The 25,615-nt window shown below is 40.2% G+C and overlaps 1 protein-coding gene across 4 annotated transcripts in view; it reads right to left on the minus strand.

The window, feature by feature from the left end:
* The window catches only part of PHACTR2 (phosphatase and actin regulator 2), a 135,104-nt gene that overhangs the window by 25,592 nt on the left and 83,897 nt on the right, over positions 1-25,615 (minus strand). For 3 of the 4 annotated variants that reach the window (XM_063151383.1, XM_063151387.1, XM_063151386.1), the window contains exons 2-6: positions 24,186-24,353; positions 17,136-17,216; positions 14,132-14,290; positions 3,963-4,196; positions 50-596 (exon numbers count right to left, since the gene is read on the minus strand). In XM_063151383.1, the coding sequence (XP_063007453.1) occupies positions 50-596; positions 3,963-4,196; positions 14,132-14,290; positions 17,136-17,216; positions 24,186-24,353 (1,189 nt within the window). The remainder of the gene's footprint in view (positions 1-49; positions 597-3,962; positions 4,197-14,131; positions 14,291-17,135; positions 17,217-24,185; positions 24,354-25,615) is intronic. The other variant, XM_063151388.1, reaches the window with a different exon arrangement.

Below are 25,615 nucleotides of genomic sequence, written 5' to 3' on the forward strand. Positions count from 1 at the left end.
AAACAAATGTGGCTTCCTTGGCTGTGCTCTCACAGCCATACTGTCTCACCTTTCCGTGCGGTCTCCTCTGGCACCTGGAGCGCTGCCCGGGGCCGCACTGCTCGGACTCGGGTCTGTGCCACGCTCGGTCGGGAGCAGAGCCTTCGTGTCCGAGCCTGGCGGCCCTGCCACAGGGCTGTCTGACACATCCTGCCCATCTGAGGAGCCAGCAGGCTGCTGAGGAGCTGCAGCAGGAAAAGGGGGTGGAAGTGGAGGTGGAGGAGGGGCAGCGGTGGGAGGAGGGGGCACAACAAGCTTGCTGGGCTGGTCCGCGTTGTCCATGTCAAAGGTGACTGTGGGAGTTTGCTCGGCCTTGGGTTTTTCTGCCTTCGCTGCCACACTGTCGGCCGTCGCACCTGAGGGGGAGGAAGCAGCCCCGTCTGGTGCTGTTCGTGGGGCTGACTGCTTCCCAGGTTTTTTCTTGCCCCTGGGAGTCCCTGATGTGCCAGATTTGCTGGAAGTCTCCTTAGAGGCTTTGGGATGAGATGATGTGGACGAAGGAGATGGTGACGAAGAAGACTTGGAGACTGGTAGTTTTTTTGCGTGAGAGGAACCAGCTAAAACAAGAAAATAAAAGGCATTTTACAGTCTTGCAATTATATGATTTTTGCACTGTATTTTCTGCATGAATTTACTTGTGCTGGTCTTAAAAAAATACATTTGATACTTCTACAATACATTCACGTAAATGCTTGAGATGATTAAATTTTGCAGTTCCAATTTCACCTTTGTGTGGGAGACACTGAAATGATGAATACTTGACCAAGAACAGCAGAGAGGACCAACCTTACAAATGGATAGGAGTTTGTTTTGAGCATTCTGAATTGGCCTGTTACACCTGGCCTGGACATCTCCTAAGAAGTCCACAACTTATTCTAAAAATATGTGTAGTGACTTAGCTAAAAAAAAATTTTACTGCAACTGGTGTCCTCCTATGTAATGACAAACAGCAGAGGGGCAGAAACCACTCCTGCCGCTGTGCACAAATGACCTTCAGAAGGGAGCAGGCACTGGAGGCCTCCTGCATGTACTGGAGGCACTGGAGGCCTCCATCTTACCAGTGACAAACCTGGGCAGTCTTGAAAATGAAGTGAAACAAGGTTTTGACAGCAGCTGTACAAACTGGCCAAGCTGGCTGTTTAATCCTGTGATGCTCATCATACTGAAGCATATATGTATAAAGAATCTCACTAAAGATTTCAGCTAGCCCACATTTCCATGTGCATTCCAGCCACATTTCCAATTGCTGCGTCAATGTCATGCTGTGTCATCACCTGAGATGGGAGCTTCAAACTTCTGACTTCCATTTAAAAAGCAATAAAAATGACAACCATCTAATGGTTCAGTCCTTTTCATCAAAATGCATCCAACTCAAATACTTCTGATGTAATTCTAAAAATTCATTAAGTTCCAGAGAACAAATGAAAGCATTATAAAGTTAAATAGCAGCCTTCTGGCTAAGCTTACTGAATAAAACAGAAAGCTGTAATAGAAATCTGCTGAAGGCCCTACTTTACTTATAAGCATTTAAATAAAAACAACCCCCCAGGAGACTGGGAGAGAATCAAAGTGCAGATACTGGCCATAATAAGTTCATGATATAAAAACAGTTTTCACAGTTAGACTGTTCTCAAAGGAGATGGAAATTAATTCAAGACACTTTACTGTTCTCTTCTCTAGCTGTTATGGTTTAAAAACATTTAGAGAACTGTGAAGCTTTCAGTGTATCTGAAAAAATTTATAGAAACTTCAGGCAAATCCCTGTTCCTCTCTGTGCTCCCAGGTGACAGTAAAGGGCACTGTCCCGAATCAACTGATATTGTACTCATCTTCCCACATCAGGTAAAAATCACTCAATTTACATGCAAAACGAAATGAAGCAGAAAAATGGCATCAGCAGAAGTTCATAATTACAGCAGAAATAGATGGTGGTTCCAACCTGCATATTATTTAACAGAAATCTTACTGAGTAGGTGGATGGTAGAAAGAAAAGGCTCTGGTTCTGATGCCCTTCAGCGCAGGCTGGAGGTCAACAGAACCAGTTACATGCTTGCACTTAAGAACTGCAGCACAGTACAAATATATGGCCACACAGTTATGGCTGAGAAAATGTCAAAACATGTTTCCATTGTAAAAATCCTTACATTATTCTCAGAACCTCCAATTAGATACAGAAACTTAAAAGATTTCTCCCACAGAAAACCCCCCTACATGTCCACATGGGTCAAAAGTGCTATTGCTGCTGTTGTTTTTGACTGGGCTGGCTGACAATTTTCTGTCATGCCTCTTTTTCAGTAGAAGATTTGAATTCTGATTAAATGAAAAATTTAATGGCTGTTGTTTGCCTTTTGGCATACATCCACCCCTCCATTTAAGTCCCATTCTCCCAGTTCCACTATTTCAGTATGGAAACTTGCAGGAGAGCCATGGCTCCGCTGTTACTCATATTCCTCTCCTCCTTCATGAGGCTTGATCACGAGCTGCATCATGTGCTCACTTTCATGGTGATTGACAAACCCCTTGTACTGACACTGTTCCAAACCAGTTCTGCTTATTAAGTACTGCCCCATTTTGAATGAACACAATATATTTTTAATGTTGGAAGAAATTACCAGTAGAATAAAGAATAGATGTGGATATATTTTACATCTGTATGGTCCGCAAGCACTGGCTGACATTGCAGCAAGGCTAATAGAAGACAAATCTGGAAACTGGAATGTATTTTAGTCTAAAAAGTCAGATACCTGACAGCTTGTTACCAACCACTGGTATAAACAGTTCTTTATGTGATGGATTGCTTTATTTCTGAAAAGTCTGCTGTTACAAGGCTTCACCTAGGAAGAGCTGAGTTTCCCAGTTGCATGTGAAATACAAGCAGCAAATTCTGGATTTTCAAAACGTTTATTCTTGTAGTCGTCTGATGTAATAGGGACAGTTAATACCAAGTTAATGGATATTTTATGGCAAAGTTATTATTGTAATTCTAGAAGTCTTGCAATGTTTTCAAACAGTCCTCTTCTGTATGCTTCAAATACAAAATGTGCCAAAATGTACAAGCTGCGAAGAGAAATACTTGCAGAGAAAACTGGAGGGACTGAAGGGCTTTGAAAGACAGAGAATGAAAATACAGGGCTTGTATAAGTTTGCCAATACAATATGGAGCCCATTCATCACAATACTGCTTGTGGTCAAAGTATGTGTGGATGTTTTAATTATGGTCATTGTCTCCACTGCAACCATTCAAACTCACAATCAGTACCTTAAGAGCACCCACCTATAATCTTAAATCTTGCATCACTGCTGAATTTTGATGTAATAGTGTGGTGATAAACACATGCTTTGTGCCTGATAAGTGATATTTTCCATTTCCAGTATGTACTTAGAATCACAGCACCTGAGGGAAGCCTGGTCATTTCTAATGGTGTCATTTTTTTTTGGTCAACTAAACCAACTGCTATTCAACAATCTTTTAAGATGCTTCAATGGTTTTATTCTTAACTTCTTTGTGATCTTGTCATATTGTCAAATTAATTGGAACAGTTGATACTTCCAGTAGAAAGTTACAGCAATATCAAGTTAGTTTTACTTAGGGGTAACTTGTGCTTGGTTTCAGAAGTCACCTTCTATCCTGCTTATTCTTGAGCTGTTTCTCTGGGTCATTTTTTTGCCAGCTTTCACACCTGAACTGGGAATTCAGTGCTCTCTCTGCTGTGCTTGGTGTTGTACATGGGTACAACATGCAGGGGGTCTGTGTGTTGTCTGGGGTGTTTGTGGCCAGCAGAACCAGAGCCCAGCAGGAAGCTCTGTGCAAACACCCACGCATGCTCCTCAGTAACACTGCTCTGTCCAAAGGCACGAGTCACCAAGCCAAGCAGCCCCATGCACATGCACCCACGGCAGCTGCACTGCTGGGCAGTACTCACCAGCTTCTCGATTTGCACTGGCACCCGTTGGCTTGGGTGGTGGGAGAGGAGGCTGCTTAGCAGGAGCCTTTCCCTTTTTTTTAGCGTGAGGTGCTTCGTTACCCTTATGGCTGCTGGCGGTGGAAGCGGCAGTGGCATTTTTTGGTGGTAGCGGAGCTTTTTTAGGTTTAGGCTTAGGCTTAGGTAGTGGTGGAGCATGGGATGTCAGAATTTCTGGGCAGTGACCAGTGCTCTCTAAGGGTAAGAAAGTGAACAGAAGCCAACTGACACAGACATACACCACATAAATTCAACAGCAAGCTTCACAACAGTCACTATTTCTGCTGCTTGAGCTCTTGGGAATCAGGAGAGACTTCATCTGCTTCTTAAGGCAGTATTACCTCAGAAAAAAGTTACTGTTTACCTCAACCCAGGATCTTCTCATGGAAAATATTTACCTTGAACTTTGCTCAGACTCATCTATCCTAGACCTCCAAGGATCTGCCTTTACATTCAGTATCCCAAACTAAAGTTTGGGATAAAAACTAAATGAGGGAATGCTATTTACTTCTCTAACAAATCTCCTCAGCTTCATTTCAAGCCTAACCACCCTAAGATCAACAGTTTGTAGAACTCAGATTCATGTGAACCTGAATGTGAACAGGGCCATTCTCCCAGCCAAAGGTTTGCACATGGCTATGCAGCGGAAATTTTCCCAGTTTTCCCCTGGAGCAATTAATTATTCTGAGCTGCATATTTTTTGCTCTTAGCAGCTTTATTTTGGGTAACTCCCTCAGAGTACTTTTACTCTTCAGAAAAAATGAAGCTAAATAAGATAAGTTATCATTTGGCATGGAAAGGCTCTCCCCTCCTGCAGGTTCTTTGTTACACAACTGCACTTTCAAGAGTCTAGAGTTCATTAGTCAGCAGGAATTTGGTCTTTATCTAAATTGTGCTTTGCAATAGGAATGGCTCTGCAGAGTGAAAGAGGTAGCACTGAGGACCCAATAGCCACAATCTGCATTTCAGGATTTGGACTTTCTTCAGGCTAGTTCTGTAGATGAACTAGTGGTGGAGGGAGTACAAGTTCCTGAATGCATCTTTTGGCTTAGTTTCTTCCAAAAACATCCCTGGTTTGTTTGTAGCCTGCAAACCAAAGCAGGGTAAGTGGGGATGACCAGGAAATTAATTTAAAAAGTGCATGCCTAATGCCAGCTGTAATGTTAATGTAGGTGAGCCATTTACAGCCAATGTATAATTTTGCAACATGATCACTACAGCTGTAAAACTTGGTGCTCCCAGGTGGAAGAGCTGAAGTTCCCAGAGGGGAATCTTTATCCATTCAACTAAACCAATTCTATGCCCATTTTGTCTCAAGATAACCTTCCCAAACCTTTCTGAAAAGGGATATTATAGAAGCCAGAGCATTCCATCAGAATCATATAGACTTTGTTTGCATGTTACTGAAAACTGTGATTGGGGAAGAAAGGACACAAGCTAATACTGAAAAGACTTTTAACAGTCTCTTCTATCAATCAAGAGAAAACCATTTCATTTCTTGCATTATGTTCCTATTAGAGCCTCACTCTTCACACACATTAAATGGACTTTCTCATCTCTCTTCTTTCCCATGTTAAAGATTCCCAAGAGGTAAGCAACACATTTTAATTTTAAGATTAGTAGATGAAAAAACAAATAATGTGCTAGACAACAAAGACATTCTTCCTCTCAGAAACAAAGCCTTTCCAACCTCTAGCTTAAGGCTTTTTAACATGAACCTAATGCATCACCTGCAGTTATTGTAAGCAACATGCACACATGTGTCTTCATAAGCTGAAGGAATCAAATGTCCAGTGTCTTCCTCCTTTATTTCCAGCCTATTATAAACTAATATGCTTTTGCTAAAGCTTTGAAAGCACCGTCTCATAGAAACATTTTACAACTTTCAAACAGGTTTTTTTTGAGCACAGATTCTTGTACCATCTCTTTGTTTCCCATAGAAAGACTTTGGATGGAGAAAGAAACATCCTTATTTGTTACATTTTGACCTCCTTTCACAGCAAAAGGGGCTCCTTGTGAAATTCTACCTACCTTCATTCAAAGTTGAAATGGTGATATAATTCTGAAAAAGCAGGACATTTTAAAATTTGAAGTCCATTAATAATAAACAGGGTAAGAGAAGATATGATTTTGTATTTTGAAGATCCTGAAGGACATGATGATCAGAAATAATATAAGTGTAAACAACTATGAACAACTATTAACTAAAGATCCATAATGCTAAAATTTTATGGACTATTAAGAAAGAATTTAAAACTTGTTTACTTATATACCATTACTGTGTTTTGTTTCAGTTCATTAGTAGAGAAAATGTTAATAAAAAGAATGACAACCTAGAAAAACTAATACAGCATTCACCATATTCTAAAGTAATACAGTCAATCTACACTAAACTATATAACTGATTAAATAATGTATATCAGAATTTTTCTTTTGAATCAGGAAAAAAGGTACAAAATAAAATATAAGGCTAAAGCTTTATTTAGTTGCAAATAAACACATCCTAGTGACAACCTATAATTTTCAATTTTTCTGTAGACAAATAACTAAAAACTATAAATGAAAACCAAAACCATAGCAGTTCATTCACACCAAAGTTCTTGCTTGCAGACTTCATGTGTGATTAAAACTGGCAGTTTATATAGCATTTATTTTAACAGAAATGCCTTGCCATTACTGGAACCCTACATTTGTCTAAGACAGCTCTTTTCATAGTGTTATGTACCTCATTCCAAAGACTGGCAGACTCCTGCCCAGCTGCATCCTACTTGCTCAGATAGTTACACCTCTCATCCAGTCTTGACTGCCCCTTGATTACAGCAAACCTTCTTCTTACTCACAGCCAGGAGGAAATCTGTGGTGAAGATTATTGTCTTTGACCATATTGTTCCTCCTGGCATCTTATTGGCTTTGTTGCTTTTATCTTTGTAAGCTCCATTTTTTTATCTCACTGTCAGTCTGATTTTGCCCATGGTACAGTTTCCCATTTACTTGAGACAGAGATTTCCAGTTCCTACCTGACCAGTCCATTATATCAGCTTTTGACAGTGACAAGCCAAGTTTGAAGCAGATGCTTTTCATTGCTTTTCCTCTGCTGACCCTCAGGCTTTGTGAATATTCACTGACTGTCCTCCCTTAAACTCCCCTCTGCTGACAACATTTAGGCTGCCATTATTGTGCTTTTTTCTCTGGTCTGGTGTCCTCTTGTTTTTCAGTGCCTAATCATAGTGTTTCTTTCTTTTACTGCAAGTCCATTGGAAAATTCTTGTGGTTTTCTGCATCTATGTAAGATGTTGTAATAAATGTCTGGTATATACAGTAACACTGTAGTAATATAAATAACTAATAACAGCAACAGGGGCTTGATCTTGAACAGTGACAGAGATGGTCTGATGTCTGTAAATGATTGCAGATACAATTACATTGTAATTGTACCTCCCTAACATGATTCTGCTTGAACACGGACCCTTGGTCTTCATGTCTGCTCTTTCTTTTGCCAAAACAAGGGGGCATCTGAATCAGTTCAGACCCATCTATTTGTTCAAACCAATCCCCCAGGTACCTCAGTACCAGCTGCAACACACTTTTATTGCTGTTGTTTTTCTTAATTTAGACATCCGTTCATCAAGAACTGACCTTTTAACAAAAAGTCTCTGAAACATATCAGATAGGAATATCTTTTATCCACTGCTGCCTTGGTAGAAATATCTGCTGTAGAAGCAACTTGCTTATAAATTACATCTTTAACAGGAAAGCAAATGTTAATATCTCATTAAGCATTTGGATCGATGACATGTTTATGTTTAGAATAAATTTTCCAAAGGCCAGATTTTCAACAAACCTCACTTTCAGACCAGATTTTCTTGTTTCCAGAAACTGTGATTGGGGCCAGACTCTTAACAAAACTCTGTTCTCATGTAAACACCTAAATGATGGTCAGAATTACAAATTACTCAGTGTACAACAGATCTTGTGGGGACTCAAATCTGAAAGACTTTCAGAGAGATGCCAGTGTGCCACATGCACTAGAAAATCAAATTACTTATTTTGCAAACTAAAAGTGGGACCTTTTGCAAATTCTGGACCAAATGAACCTATGAAAATGCTGGGCATACTTTCAGAGGATAGGTTGTAAAATACAACAATTTTTTCTTTGCTTCTGTGAACTTCTAAGGAACATGAGGATTTTGTCCTAGAGCACTGGTATTTTTGTTGGTACAGTTCGAGCAGGGCCATGGAGTTACCTCACAGAAGAGCAGCACTGCTGCAGCACCAGTGTATGATCTCCATCAACTGCAAAGCACCTTCCTTCTGGAGGATGAACACAACACACTGGAGAAACACTATGTAAAATAAAAGCTGGAAGTAAAGTGTTTGCAGTCTTCTGCAGGATGACTCCCTGCACAATGAAACTCTGTAAGAGTTTTGCAGATGGTGAGTTTCCTTTCCAGACTATGCAGAGAACTACATTTTGATTAATCAAAATCCAGGAAGCTGTCAGTCAGGAACATGGGACACAGGACAAGACAAGGTGTCTTTTGTCACTTTTCTGGACTCATTGATTGTGCTGATGCAGGTGGTCAACTCAGACAAATCCTTTCATAAACTTCAGATTTAACCAGCTCCATTTTTTGTTCCTGCTATTGCTAATAAAATTCTGCCCAAGAAAAGACCCATTCTAATTGTTAGAAAGCTTCCTTTAATTTCCACTCTAACTCTATTTCAAGGCACTGTTTATTCCTTTCTACCTGTGCCAGCATTGTCCTTCAGCCATGCTCTCTCTCCTGGCTGTTTACCAACTCGAAACATTCATCTAATGCACTCTGGCTCTTGCGGGCTCTGTTTTGCTACACTGAACCAGGACAGCTGTCTCACAATGCTGTTTGCACTCTCTCTGCAGTTTTGAATTCATCTTTCATTAAGATGGATAAGCAGATCTGCAAATCTGCAGACATCTAGATCTTACTGACTCCATAATTTCAACAACACCAAGAGCAAGAGGCCTTATAACAGAGACGGTAGAAAACAGGAGAGGGGAGAAAGGGACAGGTGTAAAATCTCACCTGAAGCAACCACATTCAGGTATTTTGCATTAGTTTCACAATAAAAAAGGCAAAAAAAAAACCACCTGACTATCATTCTACATTTTTAACTGCTCAATCTTTGTGTAAGAAGTAAGCTGCTAAAAAAAAGAGAATGCCTAAGACATATTCAGCTGATCTGTGAGAACCTTGGAACGTGGAAGGCATGGAGGTTTCTACATTCTCTCATACTTTCTGTAAAGATAGACATAAATAATTGAATAGTTAGTTTCTAAAAAAAAAAATGCACACAATCTTAATTCTGGAACCACACTAGGATATGTTTCCTATAAAAGAAAAAAACTGAAACAAACAAAACAGCTTCACAAGTCAGGAGCTTTCTTTAGGCACTCATTTTTTTGGTGAAAGCCTGTGCCTCTCTCATCACTCTACCAGCATGAGCTAGCCCTGCTGACCTAGTGGACAGGCTCTGGCCAAACACAGCTGTATCTAGCTTTCCTTTTAAGAATACTTGGATTCAGCCTCATTTACATAGTTCAGGTGATGAATTGAAGATATACTATTCTTAGAAGAACTGGTTTTGCCCAGCAAATAGCTCAGCTGGAGTGAGAGATTCTTAGGGAGTCAGGCAAAAAAGCCCACAGCCTTTTCTGTATGCTGCTCATATCAATGATCTACAGAGCTCAGGAGTGCAGGAATCCAGCAAGGCACACAAGAGGGATGAAAGTCTTCCCAGTTTCTCACAGTGGCTGGTTTGCAGGTTTAATCTTCTGAGACAAAGCAGGCTCTTGTCTGAGACCCTGGAAGATGAGGGTTACTACTTTATATTCAAACAGCTTCTGTTCTGCTTTGAGGAAATAAAGAAAAGATCTCTGAGAAAAGGAACCTAGAAAATTAGACTTTGAAGAACATTCCTTGGTAGACAAACTAAAGCATTAGAGAGCAACTATGCATGGTTGTAAGACCACAGTTTGTGCCTCCAACCTTCTTTCCTTTGGTTACCCATAAAAGAATATTAAATTTAACAGCAGACTTAAGGACAGCAGACAAAATATAGAGGAAAGAACCTGTAAACAACATACTAAGGCCTGGAACCTTTTCCAGCTCTCATATGAGACTTAACCTCTTGGGGAAAAAATATGCACATGTAGCCCAACAATTCATTTGGAAACAGGACTAAAAACTGTTTCCTTTACCCATGTTTACTTCAGAGATGAGGAAACCTGAGAAGATTGATCTCCTGCAAATGTCCCAGGAACATTCCAGAAGCTTATGCCCCATATCACCCACATCACCTGTAACAGAGCCTGGCTTTCTGCGATGCAATTATTTATCAACACAGCACCTAACACATCTGACTGATGGTATGCAAAACAGAACTTCTTACTGTTTTTCCAGTCAGTATCTTGCTGATGGTTACTGAGCCTTTCACTTCTTCAAGCCCAAGCTAACTATGAAATCTGGAACCATCTGCAAGAATCATTAAAAGATTTAGCTTGCTTTGACAAAAATGAGTAAGACCGACGTTTACAAACTGAACTCGGATTAAAAGTAAGGGGTTCTCTCATGCATATCTGTGCCAGAGACATCTTGGGAGGTTTGAAAGGAGAAAAGCATCTCTGACACAATACCTGGAGGCTTTACCATGTGCAGCAGGCATGCTGCATCACCACACTAGTTCCTGATATCCAGGGAGGCAAACAGTGACAATTTTGACACCTATTCTACTGATGTGGCTTTTGATCTTGTCCAACACTGCCACAGGGGGCAGGAGGCAGAGATCCCCTTCCTTGGATCCCCTTTGCAATGCTCAGACTCCCCCTGGAATGTGGAGCTCTGGGCATTGCTGGGGATCCTGCAGCCCAGTGCAATGGCTCAGGAGCCCTGGCACAGTGGGAGATTTCAGTCTGCTGCCCAGACACCCAGAGCTGTCCTTTGACATTGGTGCCTGTCCACTTGCTGCTGTCAGGCTCACAGATAAAACAGCTATACTTTGGCTCTTATTTTCTGCAAAAGATGCTAGTGGCTTTTCTTAGTCAAAACAATAGAATTCAGAAGTCAACCCAGTGCAAGCACAACATGAATAAATGATCTCAGAAAAAGATTCATCTGATTTTTCAATAGCAAGGCTTTATCCATCAATTAGCTGCTTTATGTTAAACTGTCACTTGTTTCTAATCATCCTGCAATAAAGGAGAAATTTTCTTTTAAATACCCTGCTTGTATGACTGTCATTATTACTACAAAGAGTAACAGTTACACTATTAAATTGCCCAAGAGAATTTTTCACCACATATAAAAGGCACCTGCGAGCTGATAGGCAGCAGATGGGTACACAGCTTATGGAACTGCCTGGCAGCAAGGGGAACAGCTTTCAGGGGCTGTCTTCTTCACTTGCTTCTGCTTTACTCATTTTTATATGCATGGCTGAGCCTATTGTTTGCCTTGTGGATACTGTATTTCCATAACTCATGCTGAAAAAACTTTCCTCCTTTAACTTGTTTTAACTCCTAATATATTCCACATTCTACAACCTGCTGCTGCCAGCTCTCACCATACTATCACAACGTGCCTGTAACATGTGCTCTTTTTAAGCTTCTGGGTCCTGCAGTCATCACATTTATATGAGAAGGCCATTTTCAAGACCCAGTTGAACAAGAGGGCAAATAAAGACCACTACCATTTCTTAAGAGCATTTTAAAATAACCCTATAACTTCACAAGGCTGAGATGCATTTTTTTGCAAACTCTGATTCATTGGGAGTTGGAAATGCAGCACAACATTGCGCTACTAAGCAGGAGGAATTAATCCTGTCTTTGGGTCACACACATCTTCCCTCAAGATTTACACCTGAGTTCATGACTTTGGAAGCCTCACATTAGCCTCGCTGAAGATGAACTTGCAGCCATTACTCCTGACTGTCAGGTAGTGTTCAATCCACCTATCTCAGTTCTCATGATGGAGGGCTGTGATCTGAAGCACCAGCACATTTTTTGGTCCTAGCAGAAGAGTATTCATGCTTCAGCTCTGATTTGGGTGCTCAGTGAACATTAGCAAATCTCCACTCTGCAGCTGTGGATTCTTTGCTCTGCCAGTGGGCGTGGGGGTAATGCAAACCTACTGCATGTGCCATAAAAAAATCACCCAGGATTAACCTGTCAGGTGAGACGCTGTGGGCCTTACTCTTCCACTGAGTTCAGCAGGCTGGCTCACCTTCTTGCCTAGTGTGCTGTATATAAATAAAGAATAACTGAAGTGTGCTCACCATGACCGGGGGTGGCTTGTACTGGGTCTACACATTGTAGCATTTTCTGATGTGTGGAATTGATACTTAACAACTTTTGTGGGGAGAGTATTCTCTGCAATAAATCTACCTCCTTTTGTTTCAGGGGACTCCAGATGTTAACTCCTAGCAGAACTTAATGTTCAGGTGCAAGAGGAAAGTATACTTTAAGGGGTTTGCATCTTCTGGATGCTCATACTGAGATTCAATGAAGCCTAGAATACCAGTTTTGCTCATTTTTTTGTTTTTCTCCATATATTCTTAACTTTCTGAGAGGGACTGGAGTGATAGCTATACTTCTTTTGTACTGAATCTCCTTCTGTACAATAATCATTCTTAATTTCTCCCCATAAGGTCAAAAAAATATAGAGAGTGCAGAGTCTAATAAGAAGTTGAAATAGATATTGGACCTCTCCTGCTTCACTGGAGTTCTGACATTCTGCAAAGTCAGCTAGAGGGGATTTCAACACAGTTAGAAATGTGTATTTCTAAAATAATAAACTGTGCCTTAGGAAAACTTCCAAGTCCTGACAATTCTAAAAGGCTGTATTTAGTGATGCACAAAATAATAAGTGGTCTGATCTAACCCCAAAGTTAAATTGAACCATTTTAAAGGAGTTTTCCATGGCTTTTATAACTCTTTTCCCCTGACCCAATACACATCTGGTTCTAGTTGGCACCAAAAGAAAGACATATTTAAATGTCATGACAAAGGCTAATCTTGTATTTCTGCCTTGTTGGGAGACAGGAAGTACTAGAAATCTCATAAGATTCTCCTTGCACATCTATCCACTTTTTAAATAGTCAAGTGATTTACATAGCTCTGAGAAGAATTCAGATTTTTTCTGTTAGCTGAACTGACCCTCTCAACCTCCAGAGGATCATTCATCACTAGGTAGAGTTTAATAGAAGACATTGGAAAGGCTGCTCTGTCCTGCCTCCATGGCTTCAGCCAGCCATGAAGGTCTTGATCTTTTGTATCTTTCTGCTAGGAAAATCCAATAAATGAAATACTGGTTAAGAACACTTTTAGACAGGGGAAAGAACTGGTGCATTATTCAAGAGGGTAGAGAAAGAAAATAAATTTGGTTCAAATCCTGTGATAACACAATAATCTTTACATTTCCTTTACAAGTCAAACTCAGGTAGATCTGAGTAAAGGTAGCACAATTAAGATAGACATTGGGACTGCTAAATAGTTACCAGTGTTTACTACAATTCATCTATAGAAAACCCTATAAAGTGGGGTTTTATTTTCCAAAAATGGCCTAGTTTTTGATTGCAGTAGTGACACAGCCCCTTGAATGTGTGTGAAGTGCTGGACTGCATGTGTTTAAGATTCCATGAAAACCAACTGGAATGAGTTGCTGGACTTACTTTCAAAATGATAGATGGTTTCCAAGTGACTTAAACACTTTTGAACATCCAACCCCCGAGCCACATCTACAATGATGCTGCAAGGTGATGCATATGCACTCAGTGTGCTATTTCATAAGAGGAAACCCTGACACCAAAGCTTGGCCATGGCTACAAGGAAAGGCCCACAGTGAATTGAGAAACCGAACCTCCCTGCATGCACTGTGATGTTCAGATCATGCTTCTCTTTACTGCCCTACCACATGCACAGGAAAAGGCATGCCTACCAGTGAGGGAATACTGGTGTTTCACAAGTCTTATCTTCTCAGCAGGTTCTGCTGGCATCCTTGTGGCAGGACAGAACTCACAGCATGTATAGGTGCTAGTGGAAGAACACGTTAATGTTTAAAGTATGCAAAAAACAACCTGTGAAGAATACTTTAATTTACCTTTCTGATCTTCTTTTTTTCCTTCTGATGCTGATGCTTTCTCTGATAAAGTGCCATTATTTCCACTGGCTTTTACCAGATTTTCCTCCTGTATGGTTTCTTCACCAATGGCTACAGTGTGTCCATTTGAAGTTTCAAAATTTACTGTTACATCACCATCTGAAATGAAAATTAAAGAGTCATTGCCCAGTTTAACTACTTACTTAGCACCTACTTACAACACACAGCATCCCTCTGCTTTCAAGCTTCTGTGGAAGAAAAGCAGAAAGACTTACTGAAACGTGAAACATCAGGCTGTAGATCTGCTCTGGAAAGTAACTCTGCAAAGAAACTCTACAGGCTTTCATGTTCTTTGGGTAGACACTCCTGCAGCAACAGGCTTGGAAGTCCATGCTAGTTTTCTCCTTCGTGTCTTTCATGAGTGCTCTGCTCTCTTATCCCTGCAGCTTGGTTTACACAGCAAAGAAATGTGTGCATGGACCACAACAAAGCTGTAACATATTCCAGCATGTTCCAAAAGTGGACAAAGGGGGCCAGAGTTGCAGAACTACTATGGTGCATTCCCAGCATGTAAATAAGCCAGGAATTTGGACAGAACTTCTCAGAATGTATGTGCCCATTTCCTTCATAAAAATATGCCACAAAGACATCATCCAGTCTTAAGAACCAAGGTCAAGTCTTCCTGTATCACACATCATATCATAATTAAATTCTGCAAGTCAAATTCTTTCTCAGCTTTGATGATTCTTTACTCACTTACCCAGACTAGCTCAGCTTCAGAGGTTTCCTGATTCTGAAAAAAAACTTATTTCCCTATTTGTCTCTATATTGCTGAAAAGTGCTATTCTTGCTGGCTTACAGCTTTCTCTGTTCCATGAACTTTAAAGTTGCTGCTGATTTTCTTCTCTGGTAATTTCTTTCTGCAGGATTCTCTTGCTGTCAATACAGAAAGTAAGCAAATCTACATGGTATCTCTTCTGATTCCTCGCATTGATTGTTCACTAACTGTGGCAATTCCACTTCTCTTCCTTTCTGTGTGTTATCAGACCTGGATGTTTGGCATTTCCCTGGTTTCAACACAATTATGCAGCCTCTGTCCTGCCACGTTGGTGCCCCCACTCAGGTGATTATTTAATTACCTTCTGCACTCTAACATTGACTTGATTTGTAAAAAATTAGTTCTGCCTTCCTAACTTTGTCTAATTTACTACAGCTGACACTTGAACTTACCTTAACTGCAACATTCAGTTTCTTCAGCTTCTCTCTTCCAGGGTTTCTGAAATCCACTCTTTCGTCTCCGCCTCCACATATGACACTGCCACCTCGTATTCACGGCTTGCTTCTCAAACACCTCCTGCCTCCGAGTGGCACTTGCCACTTTCCACTTCATTCTTCTTCACTCCATGTGAAACACTGTCACTTCTTTACATTTCTTACCTCTCACTTCTCAAGTCTCCGTGTAATTTCCTCTTTTAGCTTTCATCCTCATGGCCATTCCTTCTAACTACCTTCACACTCCTCAACTGTCTTTCCTACCTCTCTATTTTTAGCACCTTCAAACTAACCCTATATTCTTTCAAAATGTCCTTAAAAATTACGATTTTCATCAAACATGAAGTACAATGTGATGAAGATAACACAGACCAGATTGATATGAGAGGAAGAAGAGAAAATTGTTTATACTTGTATCCTTTTCTCATTTTGCTCAATCCCTGTAAGGAACTCAAAGTCCCATTCCCTTTAAGAATGGAAGAGAGGGTCAAGGACACTGCTGACCCAAGCATTCATACTTTTATCACAAATAACAGTATTTATGTTCAGACTGTAACCAACCAGAGAAGTTACCACATTTCATTAACTGTTCCCACTGTAAATACAATTTACAACCTTCAAAGGACAAGGTCACACAGGTCCCCAGTAAAGCACGTGGCAAAACCCACAACAAAGCCACAGATGGACAAACTGATGTATGGAGAGTTTACAAATCTTGTTTTAAGACAATGACAGTAGCAGAGACAAGTGCAGAAGCCAGCCATGCTGAATGTCATAGTCTGATAATTAGCCAAACTCTGTATGGACAGGGGATGTCACACATCAACAAACAGACCCTTTACTGCTGAGTATCTATGGGTATGATACAGCCCATACACACTCATACCTCACTGACTCTTCAGATCACACAGAAAAACACAACTTCTAGGAGAGAATTATTTTTTGGAAAATGTGGAGTTCTTAGACTCCGTGAAAAAATGACAAATGGTTTAATTTAAGCTACAGAAAATTATTTTACTTGCTTGACTTTTATTTGATCTGTATTGATAAAAGATCAAGAATATTAGAGAGAATACCACTAGAAACATAATAGGATGTAGCATAGATGTATCTACCTAGGCTTACTCATGCTTTTCAAAATGCAAACTGTGGCTAATGCCAGATAATAAACCTTAGAGCATTTTGAAACAAGTGATTTCTTGCCCACTGTTTAATGCTGGTACCATTTGTGATTGTGGCCTGTGTGATAGCAGTTGGATCCATATGATCCCAGCACTGGTACTTTTTGCTACCTGAAATGCATTATATTGATTTTTCTGGGTTCCAAAGCCCCTAAGTTTTCAGTCCAAATTTCTAATTTTTTACTCTAGTGGAGTAAAAAAATGAGAAATTTTCTCTTTAGATAGCAGACCTTGACTCAAAAATAGATCTATCACTAATTTGAAAAAATTCTGGCAAACAACAGGCAGGAGCCACAGAAGTCACATTATTTACAGGGAGCATTAAAATATTTCAGGATATGACCAGAGGTCAGCTGGGGCTCCTATGGCAGAAGTAGTTACAGAGCACAAATTCCTTGACTTAACTTCAGTTGTCAGCTGGCCCAAATTACCTCTCATACTTCTCAGTTGGTCTCCTCATACCTATTTATACTACAAGGAAACAATGCAACAGTGTCTTTATTATACATGTTTAGTGCTTTGTAGCTAAATTCTAGTCAATGTGTTATCACCTTGCTCAGGCATTTCCTTCAGCACTCCCCTTCTTATCAGCTCCTCTCTGCTTTGTCTTGTCGAAATCTTCCTTTCCAACACTAAAGAAAAAGCACAGTTAAGAACAGATTTATTCTCTACTGCTGATGATTGTGAAAAAAATGTAGAGAACTATTTTTATTTTATAGAAAGAGAACACTCGTTTCCTCTGGTTCTGCAGAAGTGGTCTGGGTTTTCTTGGACAGTCTCCAAAAATATTGCCCTGCAATTTCAGGCACCGAAAGTGGGGACTCATAAGATCCAATATCTTCAGCTCAGCAAGTCTCCTTGAGGCTTCTTTTATGGTCAGTGGAAAAAGGTACTTTCAGGGTGAAATTGAACTCATCCTAGCATAGGCATTTAACATGTAAAAGTACATTTTTCCCCCCGACTAGACTGAGTAGCTCAGTTGGAGATATCTTCACCTGCTTTGTACAGGTTTTGAGAGGCGAGACACAAATCCTGCTCAGAGAAGGCAATTCACAGAGTAGCTCTTGTGACATGCAAGCTGTTTAAAGGGAAAAAAGACATGTAAACAGAAACAACCTTTAACAGAAGCCAGAAAGTTGTGTTCTAAAAGGAAGTAACACCCTCATCGACTGATGCTGGTTGACTTTCATGGAAAAAAATGGAAAAAATACAGCATCCTGTTTTTAGGTTAAAAAAACCCAAACAACCTCATACACAAAAACCCCAAGACTGTGGCACGAAGCATTCTAATTATTATGTTTATTTCCCATGGGAAAATTGCTGAACAGTTTTATAGGGAACAGCATTTACAAATGTTAGAACAGAATAGTTCCACATTGCATCCCATCCCCAAACTGATGCTGTGATCTGGGAGATTACTGTAATGATCCATGGGACGATGGTGCATAATGTTCACAAAATGTGAGCATCACTTGTAAAGTCCTGTCTCCCCTGTTAGGAAAAGGTAGTCTCACATTTTCCCATCTCGATTCTGTTATCATACAGACATCAAAATCCATGTGACATTTGGACCTCAAGCTGAGGGCAAGTGGTGAAGTCCAGCTGAGCCGGACTTCATCCTATTAATGCTATGGGATAGGGTTATTTGTCTCATTAACCAATTCAAACACTCTCTAGGGTCAGTCTAATTGCTGTATGCAGAGTGATAATACCTTGTGCAGTGTTTAATCTCACTTGTGCCAGCCCAGCTGGAGTGGCTCAGCCATACAGGGGAGCGACAGGCTCCTGGGAAGGCAGGGAGAAAGGCAGTTTGACTCTTTGGAGAAAGCTGCCCTTCATGCCCAGCAAAACACCTTTCCCAGCAGCAGGTGCTCAGCTGCTGGCACAACCAGACTGGCTGACCTCAGGTGCCTGAAGGCACCGCTGCTTACAGCTCCCCACTCCCCTTCTCCACCACTGAAGGGGATGGTTGAACAGAATGATAGAATTTGGGTTTCAGCTGGAAGGGAACTTAAACCATCTCATTCCAACCCCTCTGCCATGGGCAGGGACACCTTCCACTAAGCCAGGGTGCTTAAAAACCCATCCAACCTCGTCTTGAATGCCTACAGCAATGGGGCATCCACAACAAATCTGGGCCACCTGTTCACTGCCTTACCACCCTCAAAGTAAAGAATTTCTTCCTAACATCTAATCTAAACCCACTCTCTTCCAGTTTAAAGCCATTTCCTCTTATTCTATCGTTACACACTCTTGCAAGAAGTCCCTCAGATTCCGTGCTCCCTGGAGTTACAGTACCAGGTTTATCTCATACTGCAAAGTGCAGGGATTCAGCAGCTCCTCAACACAGGAGGCATTTCCCCATCAAAACAGCACCAACTCCTGGCAGAAGAGCTGGAGGGAGTAAATATTTTAACCAGTCCAGCTCCAGCTACTCCATGCCTGTGAGATCAAGAGCTCACAAATGCAAGCATTACTGGCTCAAGAATGTAAGCTGGCATTAAGCCTGTGTCTATACACCCAGGTACTTTGAGGGATCTGTCCATTAAAGGTCAGGGCTCTGCAGCATTCACATGTGACAGCACAAAGGAACCCATGAGCGTGGCTGCAGACTCTCAGTACAGCCAGCCTCCTTGGGGAGAGTGTGGTAGCCTGAACTCTGATCAAGTTAGGCTGCCTTGGGTCCCACACATAAATTACTCACAAGCTCTTCCAGTTTCTCCCCTGCATATTTTAAAGCATGTGCCTTGTCACACACACTTGCACAGGAACACACCCTAGGCTTGCAAAGAGTTTTTTGTGTAGGGGAGCACTCCCACAAGGACTGTTTTAAGAGAGATTAGGAGTCATGGAAACAGAGGACCATGTGGGCAGGCATGGATGGAGTGTCTTGGTCTTTCTAGAGAGCAGGTGCATTCACAAGCAGGGTGAAATCTCCTTTGACACAGCCCTGAAGGATGAGCACCTTACACATGCACTTTATACTTGTTTTGTTGCTGGCACTCTAAATATTATTTTATTAGTATTTCAGCATTACAAATATTATTTATTTCCCACTTTTTTTTTTCCTCTCTGCTTCCTTTTTACATCTCTTTTCTTGGGGACTGTGAAACGAGGTGATCTCTTACACATCTATGGGACAATTCAATGCCACCGCAAACAACAATGCTTTTTCCATCAAGCTAAGAACATTGGATCAGACCTTGCCCCATCAATGTCTCTCTAGTTTTCAGGATGATATATTTTTTTTCAGTTCTACAACACTGAATTAACAACTGTATTGAATTAATTATCATGGGAAATGAAAATTGTCATTAAAAGGCATGAGCCTCTTAAACTAAAAAACCTCAAAGCATTTCATAAATTACACAGGTTTCATAACAACCCTGAGACATAACTATCTCCATTTCACATATTAGAAAATTTGTGAACAGATAAGAAGCTTAAGTCCCAGTTCTCCATCTTCAAAAATGCTAGCCATGATTGGTGGTTTTATTTAAACTGATTAAGCTCAATTAATTCAGCTTGAAAAGCTAATTTATTTTAAACATTATTGGCCCCATGGAAAAAAACATAAAAAAATCAAGCTAGTGATCACCACTAGTACCATAATTTCAATTCATACAAAGAAAAAGGCAGAATCTTAATTTGAATCAAAGTGGCAAAAAAATGTCCCCTTGTATAAGAGGAATGAGTAGCCTGTCAACTTAGGAACTTATACTGGGAATTATTTAGTTAGTCTGGACTCATCATAAGAATTTATAGTTTATTGCAGACTATACAATATATTTGGTTTATTTTAGATTGTGCAATATATTTCACATTTACTGTGTAATTTAAAATACAAAAGTATTTTGTGCCATCCTGTCACCCAGAACCATCATTGAAACATTTCCTGACTTCTGAATGCTTGACTTTGTAACTCTATCATTTTAGGAGAGCTTACTGAAACATAACAATAGTCAAAAGTAATTAGCTCAGCAGACTGGTTTGAGATTCTTAAAACTCTGTGCAATTAGGCTCAGTGACCAGCTGATGCTATCAGCACAAATCTTTTCTGCAATATGTGTATATAAGAATGTATGTTTATCTATCTATGTGAATATATATATATATATCAACATGTCTATCATATATATGTGATGTAGATATATATGTGTATAGGTAAAGGTGTCAAAAATATATAAAATTTCAACATGAACACCAACATACTGTTTCTAACTTTAGGCAATGATAAACTGTAAAGAACAATTTCTCTGTGTACATGTATGTATTGATATTTTTTACAAAGAGATCACTCCTGACTGTGAGAGTAACTGGTTATGCGTCCTTGCCTACTGAAGAAGGCTGAGGTGAGGCAGGCAGGCAGTCTCCAGTCTCATGATCCAGAAGAATCATAAAATTCCAGGTAAAAATCCTTCCCCTGCTGCAGTCAGCAGCAGAACTTGCCCTGACTTCAGATGGAACCATCAGAAAGGATGTAAATTTATTGTATTGTATGCAACCCTCATTTACTCCAGTAAATCTTACTGCCCTTCACAAATATTTGCTGTTTTGCCCAATACAAATAATAACAATACTAATAATGGGAACAGTTTACCTCAAAAAGTGTTTTCTCTCTCTCTCTCCTCCGTTCCTCATCCCCACAAAAAAGATTGCTTAGTGATGGTCAGCAGCTGCAAACCTCAGGCAGTCTTAAAACCCATTCTTTGACTTGAAGAGTGCTGTGGGATTCTGGGTACTCTCCAGTACTTGGTTTTGTTCTTCTAAGAGAAGCTTGAGAGCATTCAGATTATTAAGTTTTCTCTGACCTAGTAAGAGCTAAAATTGCCTTCTGATCCCTCTCTGTATATACTTTTGCAGTGAAGCTTTGAAGTGGCATCTACTTTGTGCCAAGACACAAACTGCTGTCCTTTCCTTCGCAGCAAAACATTGCAGAGGAGAGAAATCTTTGAGATTATGGCATTTTATGTTTGTTTTTCCTTGATTCTGAAAGCCCTCCAGGCAAAAAGCATACAGCCAGCGCCCAAAGAACAGACTTTCTGAGATAGAGCGTGGAAAACACGGGAAAAAGGGAAAAGTTCCAACCATGATTCCCACACTGGCACAGATATTAACATCTAACATCTAAACATCCCTCCTTTTTTGATGCTTGTGGTATTTGCTGTTTATGAACATCTTCCAGTTGCTCCTAAGACAAAAAGTGCTCCATGGAACATGTCCTGGCAAGGCCATAGCAAGAACCTATTTCAAAAAGCCAATTGAAAACCCAGAGAAAGTAGTGAGAGTTCCTTCCAATAGCCCACATTCTGTCTCAGAAGAAACCTTTTCTTCAGCTGCATGTGGATTTACCACGCTGCAGCCCTGTTAGGGGACTGGCAACAAATGAGGATCATGGTGCTCTCTCCCATGGTCCCAGGCCAGGAAATGGGCTTCCTGCATGTAAGAGGCAGGCACACAGACAGCCCCCACTTGGTCATGAATATACACCTCTGATTGAGTACTGTGAAGAAGAGGATATCCTGTAGGATTTTTATTTTGAATGGATGTCTTCCCGTTTCCTTCTCAAGTTAGATAAGCAAGTTTCTTCTGCCCTGTCACTGAGCAAGCAACAAGGGGCAGCTTGCCACGTCAATGCCTCTTCTCAGCCTCCATTGGTCCTGGGTCTATTTCCTCAAGAAATACAGGGAATACTATTTTTATTCATCCCTGAAATTACCATCTAAGGCAGGATGAATGCAATTCAAACTACTTCTCAATTCAAGTTCCAGCCTCACATGAAGCACATACACAAACACAAGTGATCCCATGCACAGTTTAAAAGCAAATCAGTGTCTTGAGGGACCACAACATCATGAACACGACCAGCAAATTAAGTAGAAGGAGTATCTAAGGAGGCACTTTTGGAAATGTTGACCTTAATTTCTTTGTGCGTAATTTCCTGCTTTTGTAAAAGAAATACTAACACCTGCTCTGCCTTGGTATTATAAGAATTGATGTGTCATGCTTGCAAGACTGGATTCAGGCCCTCAGAAGAAAGACAGTACAACATAAGAAATACAACCTTTAACATGAACTTACCAGATATTAATTTTTTTAAAAAAAATTGAAAAATGATACATGCGTTATTATTTAATAGCATAACAGTTTCACACATGCTAATAGGTTGTGAAAGTTTAGGGAATCTGTATACATAGCTTATGAATGGTCATTATTCTGAAGAACTTGTTGCATATAAAATCACATACCTGTCCAGGAGAAGCTGCAGAACATTCAGGAGTCATTAACTAGAAATAACTTTGCTTTAGCAACATGATAAAGTACTGGGAAAGCTGAAGGAAACGGGAAGCCATTAAGGAGATTTCAGACTGATGGGGTTTTTTTTTAATTGCAGTAACAGAAGAAATTGTGAGGGGGTTGTTGCAGGGGATGTGGGAAAATGAAAAAAAAAAAAAAAAACCCAGAAAAATGAGAGAAAGAAGGATTTGAAGATCTCAGAAATCTGTTCAAAACTTCAGCTGGCATCTGGAGTGATAAAGACACCAGAGAAAATGGCTTATTTTTCCTTTTTGTGTAAAAAAAGTTTGTTTTAGAAGTTTTGCTGTCAAACCATAGAGCTCCTTACTGTAACTGTCAGGGGTTGGTATGGGTTTAAAATGTCAAACAGTGTACCTCTAAGAGTTCAGGGGAGCTACTGAAAACACTTCAGGACACTAGAGCTGGCTTTATTGCCTACAGCCTTGGAGGACAGTAGACAGAGGGCTTGCACAGTGACAATGAATCTAAAGAGAGCTCACAGAAGCTCACTGGACTCTAATTAGATTCAAGTTTAGGAAACCACAACATCAAATGTTTGAATCCCAAACCAGAATTTTGGGATTTTTGTAGAGAAAGTTTGGCCAGAGCAGTGACAAAAAGACACACACACACACATATGCAGGGTGGAATTCAGTTTTCTAAACATGGATGTCTACAGCCACTTCAGATGCCCCAGAGTTTTGGAGCTGTCTGCAGAGGGATGACAAATATGATATCAAACCTTCTGGGAGAGCAGCCAGGACACCCAGAGCATCTCAGGTGGCCCCAAACAACTATGTTTGGCTAACTAAATTCCAGCCTTTAATACCCCTCTTTTCAGACAGAATATAATGCAATCACAGCATTTGATTTCAGACCTGTCAGTCAGTGGGGAAGTGAAGGGCCAGAGCAGCCTCTGTGAAGGCAGGGGCTGCAGAGCTGATCCTCGTTCTTCTGCTGGGCATGGCTACATCTGCTTCTGTCCCAGACTTATGTCCCCACAAAGGCAAGGTTTGTTTCATAATTCAAGTCACTGACTACCCAGAGTACAGAGAGATTTTCCAATATATTTGAGGACATGTATAGTAAACAAATCAGCTGTGTATTTTAGGGGATAGGTTCAAGACAGAAGCTGAACAAGGTATGGTTTTTCCTTGCCAAGGATCAAACTGTTTTTCTGTATGTCAAATACCATGCCTAAATAATCTTTGCCATCTAACAAGTTCAAAGAGCTTTTCAAATACTACCCTGCAAAACCATCACAGTGTTTTCTACTCTTTGCTACCAAAGGGCCACAGACATACCTGCTGATGTTTCTCTGAATTTGTCACTGGTCTTCTTCTTCCGCCATTTCCAAGGTTTAAAGATTTTGCCAATGTTGGAGAGTTTGCCCTTCCTCTTGAAGGGGGGAGTTTGGGATCCTGGGGCTGGTCCATCTGAGTTAGCAATTGAAGCCTTGTCCAAACCATCAACTGTATAAAGAAAAGAAATAAAAATAACTGAAGGATGGAAAATGAAATAGTACCAACAGCTAAACTCCACCACTACCAGACTGCAACAGGCTGTATGTGCATCAACATGGATTTTTCCTGTTCCAGAAGGCAGCCCTGGGCTTCAGTGCTTCTCTGCAACTGCAGCTGTGCAGAACTTGCATCTCGTGATGCTCATCTGGTGTATTTGCACAGTCCAGTGGTTTTCTATCACTACAGGAGAATTTCTTCCAAATTATGTTTGGGTGAGTTTTTCCCAATCCATGGTGAAGTTGAATAACTAGCTATCATCACATAGAAAACAAAACCCTTGCAATGTGGAAACATAAACTGTTTCTTTTGGGTAAAATTAATCCTTTCTTAAACAAACTCTAAAGATAACTGTTCTGACAGTGGAATGGGACCAGGTCTGTTTGATATCCCTGGTAATCAGTCCTTCCCAGCACAGCCTGCCATGAGTCAGGCTTCTTACTCACAAAGCGTATTTAACAATACGCTTTTGAACTGGAGCCAAAACTTATAGAAGGATTTCTTTACTGCAAAAACATATTGAATTATATGAAAGCCAATACTTAGCAAACTTTGAGTTTCATGAACCAATTAAGACACATCCCACAATGTCCTGTAGCATACAGTTAAACTACCCTGAGAAATCTACTATTATTTATTTCTATTGAAGAATTAGCCTTCCATTTGTAGTCCTGCAAACAATTCCAATGTGCTGAATTTTACTCCTATGAGCAAAGAAGTAACTGCCATTACTTAGAGAAACAAAATTAATCATGGGCTTAACTGTTTCTGGCATATAGGCTCTGTAATTGCTTTCATTCATCTAAAAATTCTAATTATAACCAATTTGGAACAGAGTTGATGCCACTCTTAACAGTAGCAATGATAATCATAGATCATTAAATCAGAAATGCTATTCAAAGAAAGAAATACCAATGTCCCCATTTCACAGATGGAAAATATGAGGCACAGAATTGTTAAGTGTTTAATTTTATGTTTGCCAAATAGCTTCCTGAATCCTGGTCTTGTGACCTAACTGCTAAAAAGATACATATTCAGCCACATAATATCATGGTGCAAACTTATTATTCTGTTTCTCAGACAAATGACATGTAATGAATCCTATATTTGTCCTAGGCTTAAGATTGATCCAGGATGTTAAAAAAAAAAATTCTGTGAGAAAGCAGATGTAATGCAAAGAGAGTCCAAAAAACTTTATTTCAAATATTTTGAAA

The sequence above is a fragment of the Melospiza melodia genome, chromosome 3 (genome assembly GCF_035770615.1).
Source record: "Melospiza melodia melodia isolate bMelMel2 chromosome 3, bMelMel2.pri, whole genome shotgun sequence".
NCBI classification, from domain to species: Eukaryota; Metazoa; Chordata; class Aves; order Passeriformes; family Passerellidae; genus Melospiza; species Melospiza melodia.